The following is a 19,261-nucleotide window of genomic DNA, read 5'->3' on the forward strand; positions in this document are numbered from 1 at the left end:
TTTGGATAGCTCTTTTAAAAGAGTCGGCACAGACGCAATGGGCCGAATGGTCTCCTTCTGTGCTGTACAATTCTATGATTCTACGAAGATAGGAAGTACGTACAATAAATTCAGGGAGGTTGTCATTCACGTCCCTCCTCTGCCTCCGGGGAGCTGGCTGTGTTTTTGGAGCAATGCAGTATAACTCTGTCTCGGTCAGTGTTTTAATCTTGCACTCTTCGGAACCAATGAACGCCTTTACCTCTTTGCTTGTAGTCGCTGCGTTCAGGTTGCTCCCCTGACGTGGAAAACAACGGAGAGTTACAATCCGGGGGAAAAAAAAAATCACCCGAAAACTCAGCCACTAAAATATCATATCACATTATATGTTCCTTCCAATTAGTCTAAAGGTCCATCTTGGTTCTTATCAGTTCAGTGTGACAATAACAAACATGGAGCACTAGCACACTAGTTCGAAGAAACTTGCACTATGAAAAACTGTACCCAGATTATTTACTGATGTTCCCGCTGATTTTTGTTTGCCCGGCCCAGTGTCTTGACACATGAGGAAACCCACGGTCGTCCTCCTCTGTATCCTCCCAATTGCTGCAACCAACATCCCTCCTGCATTGAGACTGAGAGAACTGTACACAGGAACCTTTCGATAAACCCTTACAATGTAGCTCGGGCACATGTATTGGGTTGGGCACACAGTGCAAGTCTTGGGCATCGTAACAACAGGAGGGCGAGAGGTATGAGCAAAAGAGACAGCTCGGAAACGCAGCTACAGAAATAAAAATAGAAGTCGCTGGGAACCCGCAGCAGGTCAGGCATTTATGGAGAGAGGAAAGTGAGTTAACGGTTCAGGTCGGTGACCTTTCGTCACGAGTCATCAACCTGAAACATTAACTCGTTGGCCTCTCTCCATAGATGCTGCTCGTCCTGCTGCTGCGTGTTCCCAGCGACTTCTGTTTTTATTTCAGATTTCCAGCGTCTGAAGTATTTTGCTTTTTTGCAGGCTGAAGAAAGCCCGGGGACCAGGAGTTAAAGACGCCAATAAGTACAGACAGCCGAACAATATTACCACAACGAAGATGGGCGATTGTTCTGGATCGGCTGAGTGCCGGTGTATGTACACTCCGTCCTTGAATGCAGTGATCTGTGGATCGTTCACGTAGGTAAAGCCAGTGAGATTTTTCTTATAGTTGTCCATCATGACGAAGGTGACGATCTCGAACTTGGACACGTTCACTTTCAGCGGAGGAGAGGGGAAAACCAGCACGGAGTCTGAGCCACCTCTAAACGCCTGCGGTTCAAAATCGAACGAGAGAGAGAGAGAGACAAAAGAAAAGGGGAGTTGCAGTGCTTGTAATAGGTACTGTACTGCTCTTTGCTGTTTAAACAACCAGTTTCACAGTGTTCCCTTTGCTTAGTTTATCAAGACGAAGATGTTTTTCTTCAAAAATAATAAAAGATTTGCTCACTCGATCCACGATTGTATGTGCGGAATTGGCTGCCCTGTATCGCCCGCAAAATATACAGTCAATTCGCTTTACAGTATATTCTGTGAAGCGCTTTGAGACGTCTCGATGACGTGATAAGGCGCTGTATCAAAGGCAAAGATTATTATTTTATAACTAGTCATGCTGGTGTTTATATTCCATCAAAGCCTCATTGTACTGTAGAGAGGAAAGAAGGAAACATCACCTCCCGTTGAACAAGGTTGTTTTCGGCAACTGATGTCCGATCCAGTGGCCGTACATCCACTCCGATCATCTGTTTTTGTATGATGTTAAATCCCTCTCCAGTCACAGTGATATTTCTGCCACCGCTGCATCAAGTAACAACCAATTATTCAGCATGAGCATATTTTGTGCATTCACCCACAAAACCCATAGTCACCGCACTCTACAGTAAATCCTGTGAAGCGCCTTGAGACGTCCTCCCGACGTGAAAGGCATTCTACCAAATGGAAGGATTATTGTTTTATAACAGCACTGAATCTCAAGTCAAGACAGAAGCAGAACTGCTAAATTGTGAAACCTTTTCTACGAAGAAAATAAATCACACAATTCTGTATTAAATCACACTGTGATGTTCAGCTTTGGTTTTAACAATAAATTGCATAAAAGAACCTCATGATAAACATAAACTAGAATTCAGCCACTACGCCCCGAAACTTCGGAACTCTCTCCCCCAGTCCCTGCCCCTTGCCCCCTCTTTCCCCTCATTTAGATTACGACTGAAGACCTTCCTCGTCGACCGTGCTTACGGTCACCTCCTCCCTCCCCCTGGCTCGCCATTAGGCCCCGCCAGTTAAGTGCTCCGAAACGCCGGCCCGTGTGAAGGGCGCTATATAAATGAAAAGTGGGCAAGCAGAAGAGCGTTCGTTACCTGGAGAAGCTTTTGTGCGGCTCAAAGTTTTTAATTTGTGGATTGCTGACGTATGTAAACTTTTCATTAATTATCCTCTTGTTTGCATTTTTCCCGTAACGGACAACAATGGATACAATCATAGGGGTGTCGTTGCCTTTGTAACGACCTGTGACGCAGACCAGTTTTTCGCCAAATTCTTTGCTGTGGGAAGGAAATAGTTAAAGACACCGTTCAATTGTGTATTTTGCATCCCTCAGGGTTTCAGTGCTTATTATAAACACCCGTTTACCTAGTAAGTAAGTAGAAACCTGGTTGTTAGTCGATTGGCAGAAACGCTTTCCAGGGGTAATAATCCCTCAAAACAAATTTTTATCACTCAATCCGCGACTGTTTGTGGGACAATGCTGTGGGCAATTGGCTGCATTGTTTCGCCAACAAATACACAGTGGATACGCTTTACAATATATATCCTGTGAAGTGCTTGGAGACGTCCCAATGAGGGAATATATGAAATGCAATTTATTGTCGTTGGGATTGTGAAAACAAACGGGGATCACATCAACAACTTGCATTTATATGGGAGCCCCTCACGCAGGGTAGTGACCCAGAGCGCTTGATGGGGTGGGAACACAATGTGACTTTCTCGGCGTAGCTGCCCCAAATGAGACCAGTTAGCTCAACAGAAGTTGGGGCATTTGAATCTTGATGGTAATTCTTACAATGGTCCTTCTAAACGTGCAGAGGAAAATGCAATGGTGTCAACTTCTACCAATTTCCAAGAGATGCACGATACTAGGAGAGGAAGCAAGACAAAGCAGCAATACATGAATAATAATAATAATAATCCTTACATTTGATACAGAGCCTTATCACGTCGTTGAGACGTCTCAAAGCGCTGCACAGAATATATTGTAAAGTGTATTGACTGTGTATTCTGCGGGCGAAAAATATACTCTTTAATGAAGCACAAATCTGAGAGGCTTTCAGTCCTCATCAACCTGCTGAATTGCTTCCCAAACCACTGAATGTAGAGTACATCCACTCTGTGCTGCTAATTTTGTATGGTTCAGCGCACAGATCAAAAGGCATCATTCAAGTGCCACAACAGACGCACGCACTCCATTACCATCAGGTCTAATGCCCCATAAAACAGTCTGCTCGCACCAGCCTCTTAATGTAACGGGTGAAAAGCGGGGGGTGGAGGGGGAAGAAAGAGGAAAGGGCAGGTGCTGGGAACCAAACAAAGGGAGTAATGTACCCAAGCGGGCCCATCAACCTCTGAAAGAGACGGGCAAGGCTAATGCTCTTAACATGACCTTTCATCCGAACTGAAGCTGGGTTGGGAGAGCCCCAGCGTAGTACAAGCGAGGAAACACACACACGCACACACACGCACGACATTATAAGGTCACCAATTTCATTGAAATTGTTACAGATCTGAAACAGGCCATTCTGACCATAATATCTGCACTGGTATTTTTCCTCACTCGAGCCACCTCGTCTTATCCCACTCTCCCCCTCGCTCTTCATACACACTTTACTGATCAGTCCATTCCCACCCCCCCCCCCCCACCTGATGGGAGGGGGCAATAATAATAATCCTCGTATTTCATACAGGGCCTTATCACTCTGGAGTCCTGTAGCTCACTCGTTTTGCAAGTGAGACCCGGGTTCGATTCCCGGCAGAGTGAAACCTTGGGCAAGTTTCCTTACTCCACACGACTGATAATAATCCCTCAAAAAAAACAATAATAAATTGGTCACTTCAATCCATGACTATTTGTGGGACGCTGCTGTGCGCAATTGGCTGCCAGGTTTCACCCACAAATATATACAGTCAATTCACTTTACAGTATATTCTGTGAAGTGCTTTAAGACGTCTAGAAGATGTGAAAAGCGCTATATCAAATGCAAGGATTATTTTTATTATTATCACCTCGCTGAGGCGTCACAGAATATACAGTCAAGTGGATTGACCTCAGATTTTGCAGGTGAAACGCAGCAGACAATTGTGCATAGCAGTGCCCAGCAAACTGTCGTGGATCGAGCGAGCAAATTATTATTATTTAGTTATTTCTTTTTAAAGACAAGGAGAATCAGGCTTTGGCTGTGATAGCCATGGTCAAGTAGCCTGCTGATAGTCACCGTCCACACTCACAGGAATGATTGCTGGGGCAGGGGGAGGATGCTAATAATTATGACTTGCTGACATTGTGCTGACTGGGGGTCTGTTGCACACTCTCATTACTCTGTGCTGAGGCAGGTAAGGGGAGAAGCGAAGGGAGAAGCAGAGGAGAATTCAACACAACTATCGAGCTTGCGTGTGTGCTTTTGTTTTCCCAAGATCGATGGGAGTCCTTGTAGCTTAGTGGTTAGAGCACTCGTCATGTAAGCGAGAGGACCCCAGGCCAGGCAAGTTTCCTTACTCCACACGCCGATGTTTACCTGGCAGTAAGTAGAAACCGGCTGTCAGTTGATTTGGCTTTTCTGGGGATAATAACCCCTTCAAAAAAAATAATAATTGGGTCACTCAATCCACGACTGCTACTGTGCAATTGGCTGCTGGGTTTCGCCCACAAAAAACATGCAGTCAATTCACTTAACAGTATATGCCGTGAAGCGCTTTGACACGTCTCGAAGACGTGATAAGGCGCTATGTCAAATGCAAGGATTATTTTACATCTTCTCGCCAGCTGGGACGAATGAGGAAATGTTACGCTTACACTTCGCAGGGGATATCCCTCAATAGCACTGTGACATCCTCCATCTTCCCAGTCCTCAAACGCTTCCCTGTAATCGTCACTCGGGTACCTCCAGCGATTGGGCCAGATTTTGGATCAATGGACACCGGCTCAGGGTCCTGCAAACATCGAGACATCATTAGCTCCATCTGAAGTCACCATTCCTCACGATACTGACAAACCGCGAGCGGTTTTGTTAGTGCGCGACTTGGTGAGCATAATCATTCTATCTCATTACGAGCAACCTGACAGATAAACTGCGTGCAGATTTCTTTTTTTATATATATATAGATATAAAGCTAAAAGACTTCCAAAGCTTCGGGAAGTTGAAAGCCACCACGCCACTGTATAACATCACTTCCCTTTACAAACCGTGCAGCCATAATCTTTCATCAGGTAAAAAAGAAACACAAAGCCAAAGGAATACGCCGCAAAAAACACTTTAGCCATCAGCGAGGCAAACAGTGAGAAAGCGAGTACTCACACTGTATGTGAAGCTTGTGGAGGAGGTGCCATTTTTGTTATTGGTCAGCCAGATCTTAACCTGGGAAGTACCACTGCCTGCGCTTAGTGCACACACAACCCTGCAAAAAAACATTCAGGAAATAGCAAGAGAAACGTGAAACATTCTTCACTCTTGTGACCAAGAAATGTGATCCACTTAAGCACAGTAAAACTCGCAGAAGTCTGATCTGTATAAATCGTACATCTGCCCAAGTTCCGTTCAAGAGTTTATATTCTCTGCAAGTTTGACATAACTCATACTTTGCAAAAATCCTATTAAGTGTACGGTCCTAATTGATATGACTTATGTGAGGTTTACTGTATCATCACTTTGCTGATTTATTTTAAACCACTTTTGTGGTAACACTGACAACAACAACGTGTATTTATAATATACCAAAAACATAAAAATGGGAGAAGGGGACTGTAAGTAAATTTGTAGAGCTATGGGATAAGAGCGGGGGAGTGGGACTAGCTGGTAGCTCTTTCAAAGAGCCTGAACAGGCATGAGGGGCTGAATGGCCCACTTTGTGCTGTACTATTCAGTAATTCTAAGTGTCACTGAGCCCAATAATGTGAAGAAAATGCAATTGTTACCTATAAAATGAAGCTTCAAAAGAACTGTGGAAATCTGACTTCCCAATTAAGAATGAATTTTAAGAAAATTCTCCAACAATTCTGCACAATTTTAAATTTTAAGACCGATGGTATCAAGGCTAAGATCAGGAGGGTGTTTCAGGGCTCTGAATGGATTCAAATTAATAATAATAATAATAATAATCCTTGATATAGTACTTTATCACGTCGCTGAGACGTCTCAAAGAGTTTCACAGAAATATACTATACAGTGGATTGACTGTATATTTTGTGGACGAAACGGGGCAGCCAATTGCGCACAGCAGCGTCCCACAAACAGTCGTGGATTGAGTGACCAAATTATTAGTTTCTGTTATTGAACAAAAGTGGGCAGAATACAGTGCTGAAAGGCATAGCAGGGTGAGAGCACAAGTATAGGTGTGCCCTGAATGCCTCTGTTGCTGGGACACTTCCAACAAAGCAGAAAAGGCAGCAAAGCAACCACGTGCTGAACAATAATAAGTAATCCTTGCATTTGATATATCGCCTTATCACGTCTTCGAGACGTCTCAAAGCGCTTCACAGAATATACTGCAAAGTGAATTGACTGTATATTTTATGGGCGAAAAGCAGTAGCCAATTGCGCACAGCAGCGTCCCACAAACAGTTGTGGATTGAGTAACCAAATACCCGAGCCACAGTATCTATCTAGCGTCTGGGGTTGATGTTGTGTTGCTCAGCTGTTTGCTGGTCCTGTTGCTCTCTACTCCTTTTTGTCACTGTACCTGGTGGACGTTTGGTACTGTTCCTGGACTTGATCACAAGGGAAATTTCCGACCGTGATCGCTTTGATTTCTTCGGCAGATTTTCCCAGGTTCGAGCCCTTGATGGTAAGCAGCGTTCCTCCCTCCTGGGGCCCGTTCATTGGATCGATCTGAGGAGCAGCGGGAACGTGCAAGTGGTTACATTTTCTGTGAAGATGTGAAAAACCGCGACAACCACTGAAATAGTTTGTCTTTAAAGTAAAGCAGTCGCAAAATAATCCACCCCAATTGTCCTTTGGTCTCGGTGGTATCAACGGCAAGCTATTGCGGTTTTAGCTGTTTAGACTCCAGCAGTTGCCCCAACGCACACTCTGGGGTCTCCCCAAGCCTTGGCTCTTGCCAACCTGCGCCTAATACTTTCCGGAATTAGTTAAGCAGGATGCTTCCCTTCAGGGAGAGAGTACGCATTCCATTCCAACAACCTATCTCTGGGATTTCCATGTGGAGGTGGGATGTATGGCATTCTCAGTTTGGTTTGGATACTCTTAAGCACGGTGATGGGTTTCCGTGTGTGAGACACCCGGCTGAGCAAACAAATATCTTTTGTCTTTCCCTCCCTCCTTACGACCGAATTAAAATGTTCCAGTACGTTCCTTTTGATTGCCTGGTTGGTAAAGCTCACTACAGTCCCAGGTCTAAACCCTGATCTGTGTTGAGCCAGACAGGAAGGAGTAGAGTTTCTTGGTGTTATAGAGAAACGTCCGAGTGCCCGAATCTTATAACAATCCTAGCGTTTGATGTAGCAGACAAATCAAGGGCTTCACAGAATATACTGTAAAGTGAATTGACTGTATAGTTTGTGGGAGAAATACAGCAGCAAATTGCACACGGCAGTGTCCCACAAACAGTCGTGGATTGATTGACCAAATTATTATTATTATTATTTTTGGGGGAGGGATTATTACCCCCAGAAAGTAATTTGGCAATCGACTAACAACCAGGTTCCTACTTAACGCTAGGTAAACAGAGGCGTGTAGAGGAAGAAAACTTGTCTCAGATTTTGTCCTGCCCGGGAATCAAACCCGGGTCCTCTCGCTTGCGAGGCGAGTGCTCTAACCAACACTCTACAGGAATCCACAGGACTTTTGGTGGTGAATCATGGGAACTAGATTGTCTTTGGAGTCTGCTCTGAATAAACCCATCGTCAAACACTCACCATCTGTCTGCAATTTATGACCACATACCCTGATGTAGGCTCTTATTTCAAATAGTCTTATTTCAATAGATTGTGGACTATTCTTCTTCAACAGGTCCATACGCATACCACCCATTTCCTGTGATTCTTCACATATAAAATACCCAGACGGGGTCAGGCATATATTTAGCAACTAAAGGCAACGCAGGTTTATATTGAAAGCAAAAATTAAGGTGCAACTCTCTCCGCGCCCATCCCCGTTAAAAAAAAACAACAACAGCCTAAAATTATTTCTAAAATCGAAATAAAGACCATTCTAAATGGCAGAATATTGCAGATCCTGGAAATCTGAAATAAAAACAGAAGTCGCTGGGAACGCTCAGTAAGTCAGGCAGCATCTATGGAGGGAGGAATGATTCGGACGATAGGTCGTTGAACTGAAACGTTATCTCACTTGACTCTCGCTGTAGATGCCGCCCGACCAGCTGAACGTTTCCAGCGACTTCTAAGACAATTGTAAAATGGCTTTGCTCACCTCCTGAATAGTTGGGGCTGGACAACTGTTTATGTCTTTTGAGCAGAGATTTTTGTATTCACAGATGGACATCGCTCCCTTCAAACACCAAACACACCCGTACCTTTCCTCGGCTGCCAGGCACAGGTTACAATCAGAGCGGCCGTACGAGCAATTGTACAGGGTCACTGCAAAGAGAGGGAGAGGTTGTGACTTTCTCTTACATTCTGCCCATCGGTTCTCCGCTCCTCTAGGCATTAGCTCTTTGCTGTCATAGGGCATCCGCTCAGCAGGCCTGGCCCGTCCCACCATCAGCAGTCGGGTCTTCAGCCTCTCTGCCCCCACCCTTTGGAACTCCATCGCATAGTCCCTTCGCCTCGCTCCCTCCCTCGGCTCCTTCAAGGCACGTCTCAAGACCCTCCTCTTCAACCGCGCCTTTGGTCACCCTCCTACCCCTACCCTCCCTGCCTTCCATCCTCCCTGATCCCAATCCCCAGCTCGGGTCCAAATCCCTGACTGTCCAGCGCCTTGAGACGTCCTCCGGACGCGAAAGGGCAAATGTGTGTATTGTATTGTAACACCCTGTTCCTTGCCAATTGGCTATAATGAAGTTGAGAGTCTTGACAGTGCGTCCGTGGCAGTCTATTCAACTGCCCACAAGCACTGGGTCACCGGAGAGAGATCGAGAGTGGGGGAACCTTGGTCAGATTTTTCCTCCCTCTCCACAACCCAGCAAGTGTTGAAGTCAACTGTAGCTCCTTTTACTCCAGCCCACCACCTCACCAACCCATCACCTCACCACCCCACCACCGCTCCACTATGGCCCAGCAAAGATCAGCTAACTCAGACACGTCAGGGCTCAAGCCTAATACGTTCCCTCTACAACAACAACAAGATTCCATTTATAGAGCGCCTTTCATGTCGGGAGGACGTCCCAAGGCGCTCTAGGTTCCACACACAATAGCAGGGCACCAGGGAGGTGCCAATGGGAGATGAGGTGACTGTAATGGAGGCTGGAGGGAGGGAGGGGAAAGAGTTAAGGGAGAGAGAGTGGGCAACAACTGCCTGACATTTTGTCCAGGAAGGGCATCTTGAGGGAGACTAGAAGGGTTGAAATCAAAATGGGGTGGAAGGGGGGGGGGCAATATGTGGTAAACAATCCAAAAGGGAAAAAAGAAAAGTATTCCCGAAACACATTTGAGGAAGAAAATAATAATAAGTTCCCAAACCTCAGCCACTGATTGAGCCCTGTAACCTGCTCAGCCACCTCACCATCTCCTCTTGCCCCACCTTTCCCTCAACCCGCTTCCCATCCCCACTGCCCCCCCTCCCATCACCGTGGAGAGAGAGAGAGAGAGAGAGAGACAGTGAGTGCTCTCAGCCTTGGCTCAGTTTTAAACTTCTAACAAGTTGCAATGGGAGGAAGTCAAAGCGTCACCTGCTGACCAGATGGTTTTGAGCAGAGACGAGACATGGTTTTTTTTATATATATTATTATCGCCACTAAACCATATCGTGCAGGGACATCCCTGGTGTACAGGAAGCAGATGCACTGACAGCTCAGGAATTGATCCACGGAGAAATCCGCCCCTCTTCAGAAACAAAGACGTCTGCACTGTTGCGGCCACATGAAGGGTCAGGGCGGGGACTGACTGACAGACACACTCCAAAGCATAAGTGTGCGCTGATGGGCTGGCTGCTGAGACTGACTTACAGATTGATTTTTTTCCCCCGCTAGTAGTAAATAAATCCTAAGGGTAGCAATACCGCTGTGCGCAATCGGCTGCCGCATTTCGCCCACAAAATACATGGTCACCACGCTTTATCCCGTGAAGCGCTTTGAGACATCTCGAAGACGTGATCAGGCTCCGTATCAAATGCAACGATTATTATTATTATTATCTCCTCCTCTGAGGTTTCACATCCCCTTTGGGAGAAGCCCCTTAGCAATTAGGTTTACACGTAGAGAAGAGACATCTCTCCACTTTCCCTCCCTCCCTCCTCCACCTACCCCCCCAGACACTAATCAATAGAACCACATTGCCAGAGGCAGCTCACCTCTGGGGAATGGCGGGGAGTTAAATAAACAAGTGAAAGACATAAAAACTCTCTGTGCTCGAGGAAAGTGAGTCCACTGACGTACAAAATATACAGTCAATTCGCTTTACAGTATAGCCTGCGAAGCGTTTCGAGTCGTCTCGAAGACGTGATAAGGCGCGACTTCAAATGCAGGGATTATTATCACAAAATACCAGTATTTTAACCCGTCGGTTTCAGGTTCATGAACTCAAAACATCGTGTTATGACAATTACGCGAAGACAAAATGGCCACCACCACTTCAATCGCTACCCGGTCAGTCACTCAGTAAGTGATGTCAGTGTCGACCATTTTATCAGGCAATGGTACATCCCAAAACGCCAACTGGATATTAATATCGTTCTAATCAGCCAAAGCTTTTTATTAAACGGCAAGTATACAGCTGACGAGTGGAAAGGACCCATAATTTTCACAGGACTCGCCACCTGGCTCGGCCTGACCACCTATTGGGACTTTGGCTCAATGGGTCTCATGTGCACGTTCTCATCATCTCATCGACAACCCAGGAGCTTTCGCTTCCGAGCCACCGCCGAATGGACCGAGCTACCAGGTTGTCAAATGTTCCCTGGCCAACTGGGAGAACATTCTATCCACCTCAGCCCTCTCCACGCATCTGCCAATGCAATTCCATGAGGAGCCTTGGAGAACTTGTTGGAGCTATCCTGGGAGATTTGTCTAGACAGTTTCCTCTTTACTAACATTTACCTCCATTGTGTTTATACATCAGGATGAATCAGACAATCACATGGCAATCTCATATAAACTGTGCTGTTCATAGCGGTGCAAAGTTTCCTGAACTCTGCACATTCACGGATCACACTGATATCAATAGGGATGCTTAGAAGGGAGTTAGAACTAACAGATGGGCCTGTGCTCCAATCTCTGGTTGACAGAGGTGGGAAGGTAGATTTGCGGCATGTTATTTAGTGGATGTGAGTGACGGGGAAAAGGGAGGGGGGGTCTGAGCAATTCAATCGTGCTTCAGTGACACTTTCGTTGGACAGGTTATTAGGGGTCTAAGCCTCGGGGAGAATCCTCCCTCCAAGCCATCTACAGGATAATCGACCTCACTATTGCGCACGTCCAGATACTATCCTGACCACGCAGAAAATGGTGGCAGGCACGACATCATTCTCCAAGCGCTGTGCGTAGATGTGAGACATATGGGAGATACCATTGTCTGACAAAGTGGCCACCACCGCCATCACTTCCTGAGTGCCTGGGTAGCGGGAGAAGTAGCGGCCGTTTTGACTTTGCGCTATTGTCATAACATGATATTTGGGTTTGTGAACACGAAACAAACTGCTATTAAATAGTGGCCTTTCGTATGTCAGGGGACTCGCTTCCTCGAGCACAATCTGGGCCGTTTCACTCAGATTGGAAGATGTCACAGAGCGATTGCACTGTCGAGACAACTATTTAGTTTAGCTGATGAAAGGATGTGCAGATGAGAGATCCATTTACCTCTCTATCTCTTAATGAAGGTGGGCAGGTCTTCAGCCCCTCTGCCCCCACCCTCGAAACTTCATCTCACAGTCCCACCGCCTCGCCCCCTCCCTTGCCTCCTTCAAGACCCACCTCAAGACCCGCCTCTTTGACCGTGACTTTGGTCACCCTTCTATCCCTACCGTCTCTGTCTCCAGCCCTCCTGATCCCAACCACCAGCTCGGGTGCAGATCCCTAACTGTCCAGCGCTTTAGGATGTCCTCCTGATGTGAAAGGCGCTATACAAAAGTAATTTGGTTTTGCTGTTGCAGCACAACCTTTGTGTTGAACTACTGTGATTTTTGCTGAGAAAAATACTTGCATTTTTCACCCTTTTTGTCTTAATCCCTTCAAAAATAATACTTTACGTACCTTCCAAGTTGCTGTCAATTTTCTTGGAATCTACTTCTACCGAGAACTGAAGGATCAAAGTTTCATTTCTATCGTAGGTAAACTGTAAAAATAAAACAAGATTTGTACAGAGTTAATCATTTTAAAAAAGCAGCATTTGCTGTTGGGAGGTGTCGTCTTTCGGATGAGATGTTAAACCGAGGTCCCGTCTGCCTGTACAGGTGGATGTTAAAGATCCCACGGCACTAGTCTAAAAGAGAAGGAAGTTTCTCTCGGTGTCCTGGCCAACAAACCCCCAAATTAAATTGGTCACTCAATCCACGACTGTTTGTGGGACACGGCTGTGAGCAAAATGGCAGCCACGTTTCGCCCACAAAATTCACAGTCAATCCACTTTACAGTATATCTTGTGAGGCACTTGAAGATCCCTCAATGCTGTGATGAGGCGATATAATAATAATAATAATCCTTGCATTTGATATATTGCTTTTCACGTCGGGAGGACGTCCCAAAGCGCTTCACAGAACACACTGTAAAATGAATTGACTGTATATTTGTGGGCGAACGCGGCAGCCAATTGCGCACAGCAATGTCCCACAAACAGTCGTAGATTGAAAATGACCAATTTATTATTGTTTTTGGTTTTGGAGGGATTATTATTAGGCTCTGTGTGGAGTAAGGAAACTTGCTTGAAAAAATTATTGAAAATATATCAAATGCAAGGATTTTTAATATAATTATTATCAATAACTCAGCACTTGCAGGTAACGCTCCCAGCCATCTCAGCCCCAGAGTTCCAGTAGAGTTTTTGGAGTGGAAAACTTTATTCGCCAGAATTAACACATAATCTGAACGAGGGTGGTGCGTCCATCAGGCTCCTTTATTCAACGTTCTGGCTCAGTGGGCAGAACTCTGGCTTCGGAGTCAGGAGGCTGTGCATTTAAGCTCCACAAGAGGATGTGATCTCGTAATCTAGGCTGATACGCCAGAGCAGTGCTGGAGGAACACCCCATTACCAAATACTCTGGGACGCCACTCTGCTATCTAAATGCAAGCTGTTGTTGTTACCTAAAGCAACAGCTTGAATTTATATAGACCATTCCCACGGGGTATGCAGTCTCAGAGAGCAGTGATCAATGGCACAGTTTGACGCTGAGAAAGAGGAAGCAACCATAGGCACCATTGAAGAGGGAAATCTTCAGGTTTGATCTGAAGACGGGGAAACAGGCGAGAAGGCAGAGGGATTGAGGCTTGAAGGTGCCATGGGAGTGGGTAGAGGCGTGAGTGTGAACAGTTTGGAGAGGTAAGGGAGGTGTGAGAGCATGAAATGATAAAGCAGGTGGTGTGCTTTAGACGAGATGTGCTAAAGCACATTTCTGATGATACCACGCAATCAACAGGATGCTCTATTTCAACGGCTGTGCAGGGCTTGACCTTCAAATCCATCTTCCAATAAACTTTAACCCCAAATCAATTACAGAGAAGCGACTCAATACACCTAAATGGCACGAAATGTCGGAAGGTGCCCAGAGGGCTGACCGAACATGGGGCGGCCACAGATGGAAACTTTCACTGCATTACAACCCTTGTCCAAGTCATTCTCTCTCTGTACACACACACATAACAACACGTTTAATTCCCTCATTTAGACGAACAGTTCAGGGAAAGACCTCGGGGTTATCTTTGTGATTCATGCTGTCCGTTCACACACACACGCGCACAGATCTCTGATATTGTAGCGGGGTAGCAAGCTACTTGACAGCTGCTCGTGGGAAGAACAGAGGCCGCTCTGATCACAGCAATTAAGAGACGTTTAATTGGAGACCCCAGTGCACTCATTGCATGAGATGGGGAGCACAGCAGCGACTGACTGCCTCAAGACAGCCACTGAGCTGCGCTGCCACGGTTACAGAGGGTAGCAATCTCCATCGCACCACACCACTCCCTCCCTCCCTCATTGTAAGTCAGAGGAACAGAAGAAGCCACTGAGTACAAAAGCACATTCTCTTCCCCACTGCAATCAGCACGGCTGTGACTGTCTGAGTGTGTGTGTGTGCTTTGGAAGTGGGACCAGCCTGTGCTTGCTTAAGCAGTCATTATGTTCCATGTGCAGATACGATCTCTCATTTGGAGATTGCGGGAGGGAGGTGTGAATTGTTCTGGGAAATGGATCATTTATTTCCGAAACTACAAATTATTGTTGCTTTACGAGCAATGTGAATTCACTCTGCTGGGTGGAGCCGAGAAGCTGAGGAGGTGGCGGAGGGTGGGTAACGACTCCGGTTCTGAATTCTTGTGTTAACATTGGCCGAGTTGAATTCTCTGTTGAATTCAATAGAAACTGAACGAACAAAGGAACTAACAAAGAGACCTGATCACCAGTGCGTTTCGCACACACACACACACACAAAATCTCAAAGCCCTTTCAGTTTTACAGAACTAGGCTCTTTTGCTTCAGACAGACACCCTTCAATTTACACTCGGCAAATTAATTGCTCAGACTCTGGGGCCCTGATTCTTTGCAGTTACAAAAAGCCAGACTTGACATTGGCAGCTGAACTCTGGCACTGCTCCTCCGTGCTAGACACTGGTGCCTCCCTCAAGGACTGCCCGTTTGGCACTGTCAAGTGACTCTGTACAGCCAGGCTCCAGATTTGCCCAGTGCTCTAAAGCCAAAGACGCAAAGGTTACTCATTTGCATGCACGCACGCACACTGTGGTTTTTTGTGTGTGTGTGTGGGGGGGGGGGGTGGCGGCCGGGTGTCTTGACACTTGTGGATACCCATCACCGTGCTTAAGAGTATCCAAACCAAGCTGAGAATTCCCTGCATCCCACCTACACGTGGAAATCCCAGAGATAAGATTGTTGGAATGGAATGCGCACTCTCTCCCTGGAGGGACACATCCTGCTGACCAAATTCTGGAATGTATTAGGCGCAGGTTGGCGAGAGCCAAGGCTTTGGGGACCCCAGAGTGTGCGTTGGGGTAACTGCTGGAGTCTAACCAGCTAAAGAAGCAATAGCTTGCCATTGATATCTCTGACTGGCAAGGTGGTCTGGGGCCCAATCCCAACCCATTCCTTCCGGCTACACCACTTCCAGTGAAACTCAGCCAATGTGGTAATACAGCAGTGGGTTAATGCTGTGTTATTGCTCTGCACCACAAGGAACCCCACCATGCAATATTTGGGCTTTGTGCATGCAATATCTGGGGTTTGGAAAAAACACTACTATTGACTGACTGGTCCATCGGGGAGCTAAACAGACATTAATAATAATAATCCTGGCATTGCATATGGTGCCTTATCACTGTTTCAAAGCGCTTCACAGGATGTAAAGTGTATTCACATGTCGGTGTATTTTATAAGTGAATGCGGCAGGTAATTTTGAACAGGCATTCTAACATCGCTGAGACATCTCGTAGCGCTTCACAGCATATCCTGTAAAGAAAATTGACTGTATAATTTGTGGTCGAAACGCGATTGCGCACAGCAGTGTCCAACAAACAGTCGTGGACCGAGTGACCAATTTTGGGTTTTGGAGGGATTATTACCCCAGAAAGCGATCCACCAATCGACTAACAACTGGGTGCCTACTTACTGCAAGATAAACAAAGGTGTGTGGAGTAAGGAAATACCTGAGAATTGAACCCAGGTCCTCTCGCTTGCGAGACGAGTGAGCTAACCACACACTACGGGACTCCAAGTACAATAAAATTGAAGAAAACACTGCAAATCAATAGAAATGAAGAGCCAGTTTCACCATCACTAACCTCAATCTTATCACACTGATAGTAACGCTTTGACTCGTTATCGATGGCATAAATTATTGGAAGTTTCTTTCTCATGAAATCGTCAGCCGTCGTCAGAGTGAATTTCTTGCTCTGTGTCAGAGAAAATACGATGAAGTAAAAAGTATCGATACAGCAGTTAAGCCGATTATCTGCACCAAGTGGGAGCGGCCCCTTTGCGTATAATTGGACAGTACGCAATGTAAAGATTGGCTACAGTGCTAACGATAAAATAAACTTTAAAACTATAAAACTATCGAGAGTTATACTGTCACATCACGTTATGTCAGCCCTTCTCTCTCTTTTACTCTGGCTTTCTCTCTCTCGCTCCCATTACTCTTTCCCTCTGTCTTTCGGTTTCTCTCACTTTTTCTGCCGTTTCCTCAATTTGCCACTTTCTCTTTCTCTCACTTTCGCTGTCTATCGTTTGCTCTCTCTTCTCTCCCTCTGAGCGTCGCTCTAACCTTTATCTCTACACCGTCTCTACCTATAATCCTAAACCGTACACTGAAATTCTAGACATACCTTAGTCGCAGGCAAAAACATTACACTTGTGCGCACATGTGAAATTACGTGCAAGGTTACAAGTGGCAATTTAGTCAGTGTTAGAGCATCCTTAGAAACTTTGGCTAATGTGCACAAAAGTATTTTTGCTGGTATCTGGTGGCTTGCATCCAACTCGCATTGGAGGTCTATGCAGTTGAACGAACATGCGGTTAATTGGCGTGCAGATAAACTGTGTTCTACTGAATTTGTTCTTAAAACAATTTAACTTGTTTCTTCATCTCTCGCATACCTTATAAAAATCCAAGTTCTTCCCTTGAAACGTAATGTCAGATTTGGAACCGACTGAAATTAACAAAGGGCTAGGATCAAAAAACTGCGGACAGGATGATGCCTAGAATGAAAGAAGAAAAGCACAAATCAAATGGAGTCACAGTGACAGCATTTACAGAGTTTCACAGCAAGCTTTCCCTCTAACATCAGGAGGACGTTCCAGGCATTGGACATTCAGGGATTTGGACCCAAGCTGGTAGTTGGGATTGGGAAGTGGAGGGCAGGGAGGGTAGGCGTAGGAGGGTGACCGAAGGCACGGTCGAAGAGCAGGATCTTGAGATGGGCCTTGAAGGAGGCACGGGAGGGACTGTGGTCAAGTCAATACATTATGGACAACAGTCAAGTGAAGCAAACACAAGCGACAACGGAACAAAAAAAGCCACTTGGGCCGTCAAGCCCACTCCCTCCACAGTCTGTGTGCAATATTCTACATCACAGACTCTCCCCAACAGCAACAACTTGCGTTTGTATTGCATCCTTCATATAAGATTATATCTCGGAACGCTTCACAGTAGTGGGGTTGGATGCTGAGCAATGGAGAAGGTGGGGGTGCCCAATGGCCCAGTCAAAGAGGTAGATAACTTGTCGCCAGGTTGGCATTCTTTCCAGTAAGACGTTTACTGAAGCTTACCATTCCGAATGGAACCACAGAGTCAACATCCACACTCTGACTTTCATCGCCATCTTTGCACTCGTGTTCTGCAATTTCCCAGTGACAGTTCCATGGGCTGCTTACACAGGACATGCACCTAAAGGTTAAATGCACAAAACCGAAACATGTAAAGCTATAAAAACACCAGCTTAGTTACCCAGGATTGCCCAGCCGGAGAAGAGTTCAAACCGACTACATTCTCCGGTATAAAGTAACAGTAGATAACAAAGACAGTACAAAACCATAGCACCTGGTCATTATTGCAGCAAGGATAAGACTCATTGTAATAATCCTTGTATTTCACGTAGAACAGCATCTTCAAGTGTTTTCACATCAGATGGACATCTCAAAGCGCTTTGACTGAGTAACCAAATTATTACTATTATTTTTATTTTTGAAGGTATTATTAACCCCGGAAAAGCAATCTGCCAATCGACTAACAACCGGGCTCCTACTTACTGCCAGGCAAACAGAGGCGTGTGGAGTAAGGAAACTTGCCTAACGTTTCGGCCTGCCCGGTAATCAAACCCAAGTCCTCTCGCTTGCAAGGTGAGTGCTGTAACCAATTCACTACAGGACTCTCTCCAGTCACAATAGTTGGACAAACACAATATTTGGACACCCTAAATAAGATTCCACGATCTCTCCCCACACAGCTGCCCACACGTGCACACAACCAGTAGAGGGTGCTGTAGTGGGAAAAGGAATCCTGAGATGTTTGTCCCCCCCCTCTCTCAACCCCTGGAAAGGCTGGGGATCAATTTAGCCTCCAATATATATCTGGGCCAGGAACAGCAAACTCCCAAAATGAAAGACGTACATAAGTTTGTATTATGTTGCAACTCAGCATGAACCAGGATTCGAACCAGCGAGCTCCTGGTCCGTAAACCACAGCTCTATCCACTACACCATCAGGGTTGACCATCCTGCCCCACCCATCTTTAACGTCCAACTCAACAGGCAGGTGGAATCCCATCCTTTGTAATTTCGATGATTGGCTTTAAACAACACAAGGAATATCCATCCATCTCTCTCTCTCAAGTACTCCATATGCAGATGTTCAAGGGCAAAATAAAAACTAGGTTTTGTTGCTAGAATCATAGGATATTACAGCACAGAATCAGGCCATTCGGCCCATTGGGTCTGCCCTGGCTCTTTGGAAGAGCTGTTGTTGTTGTTGTTCCCCGTGCCCTTGCAAATTTTTCCTTTTCAAGTACCCCTCCAATTCCCTTTTGAAACTTGTTATTGAATCTGTTTCCACCACCCATTCAGGCAGTGCATTCCAGACCAACTCCTTGTGTTAAAAAAGATTCTCCTCATCTCCCCTCTGGTTCTTTTAGAGCAGATTTTTGTTTTGAAAGTCATGACAAGCCACAAATCTGCAAGTGAGCTCACAAATC

General features: G+C 45.8%; 1 protein-coding gene across 4 annotated transcripts in view; it reads right to left on the bottom strand.

Annotated features, from left to right (window-relative positions):
* Window positions 1-19,261, bottom strand: part of LOC103176971 (plexin-B2) — a 175,880-nt gene that overhangs the window by 21,183 nt on the left and 135,436 nt on the right. For all 4 annotated transcript variants that reach the window (XM_042335787.1, XM_042335788.1, XM_042335786.1 and 1 more), the window contains exons 10-21: window positions 17,841-17,958; window positions 17,169-17,270; window positions 16,355-16,465; window positions 12,605-12,686; window positions 8,671-8,837; window positions 6,962-7,110; window positions 5,581-5,680; window positions 5,079-5,215; window positions 2,374-2,556; window positions 1,687-1,810; window positions 1,064-1,285; window positions 104-277 (exon numbers count right to left, since the gene is read on the bottom strand). In XM_042335787.1, the coding sequence (XP_042191721.1) occupies window positions 104-277; window positions 1,064-1,285; window positions 1,687-1,810; window positions 2,374-2,556; window positions 5,079-5,215; window positions 5,581-5,680; window positions 6,962-7,110; window positions 8,671-8,837; window positions 12,605-12,686; window positions 16,355-16,465; window positions 17,169-17,270; window positions 17,841-17,958 (1,669 nt within the window). The remainder of the gene's footprint in view (window positions 1-103; window positions 278-1,063; window positions 1,286-1,686; window positions 1,811-2,373; window positions 2,557-5,078; window positions 5,216-5,580; window positions 5,681-6,961; window positions 7,111-8,670; window positions 8,838-12,604; window positions 12,687-16,354; window positions 16,466-17,168; window positions 17,271-17,840; window positions 17,959-19,261) is intronic.

This window comes from Callorhinchus milii, unplaced genomic scaffold, assembly GCF_018977255.1.
Source record: "Callorhinchus milii isolate IMCB2004 unplaced genomic scaffold, IMCB_Cmil_1.0 Scaffold5, whole genome shotgun sequence".
In the NCBI taxonomy this organism is placed as follows: domain Eukaryota; kingdom Metazoa; phylum Chordata; class Chondrichthyes; order Chimaeriformes; family Callorhinchidae; genus Callorhinchus; species Callorhinchus milii.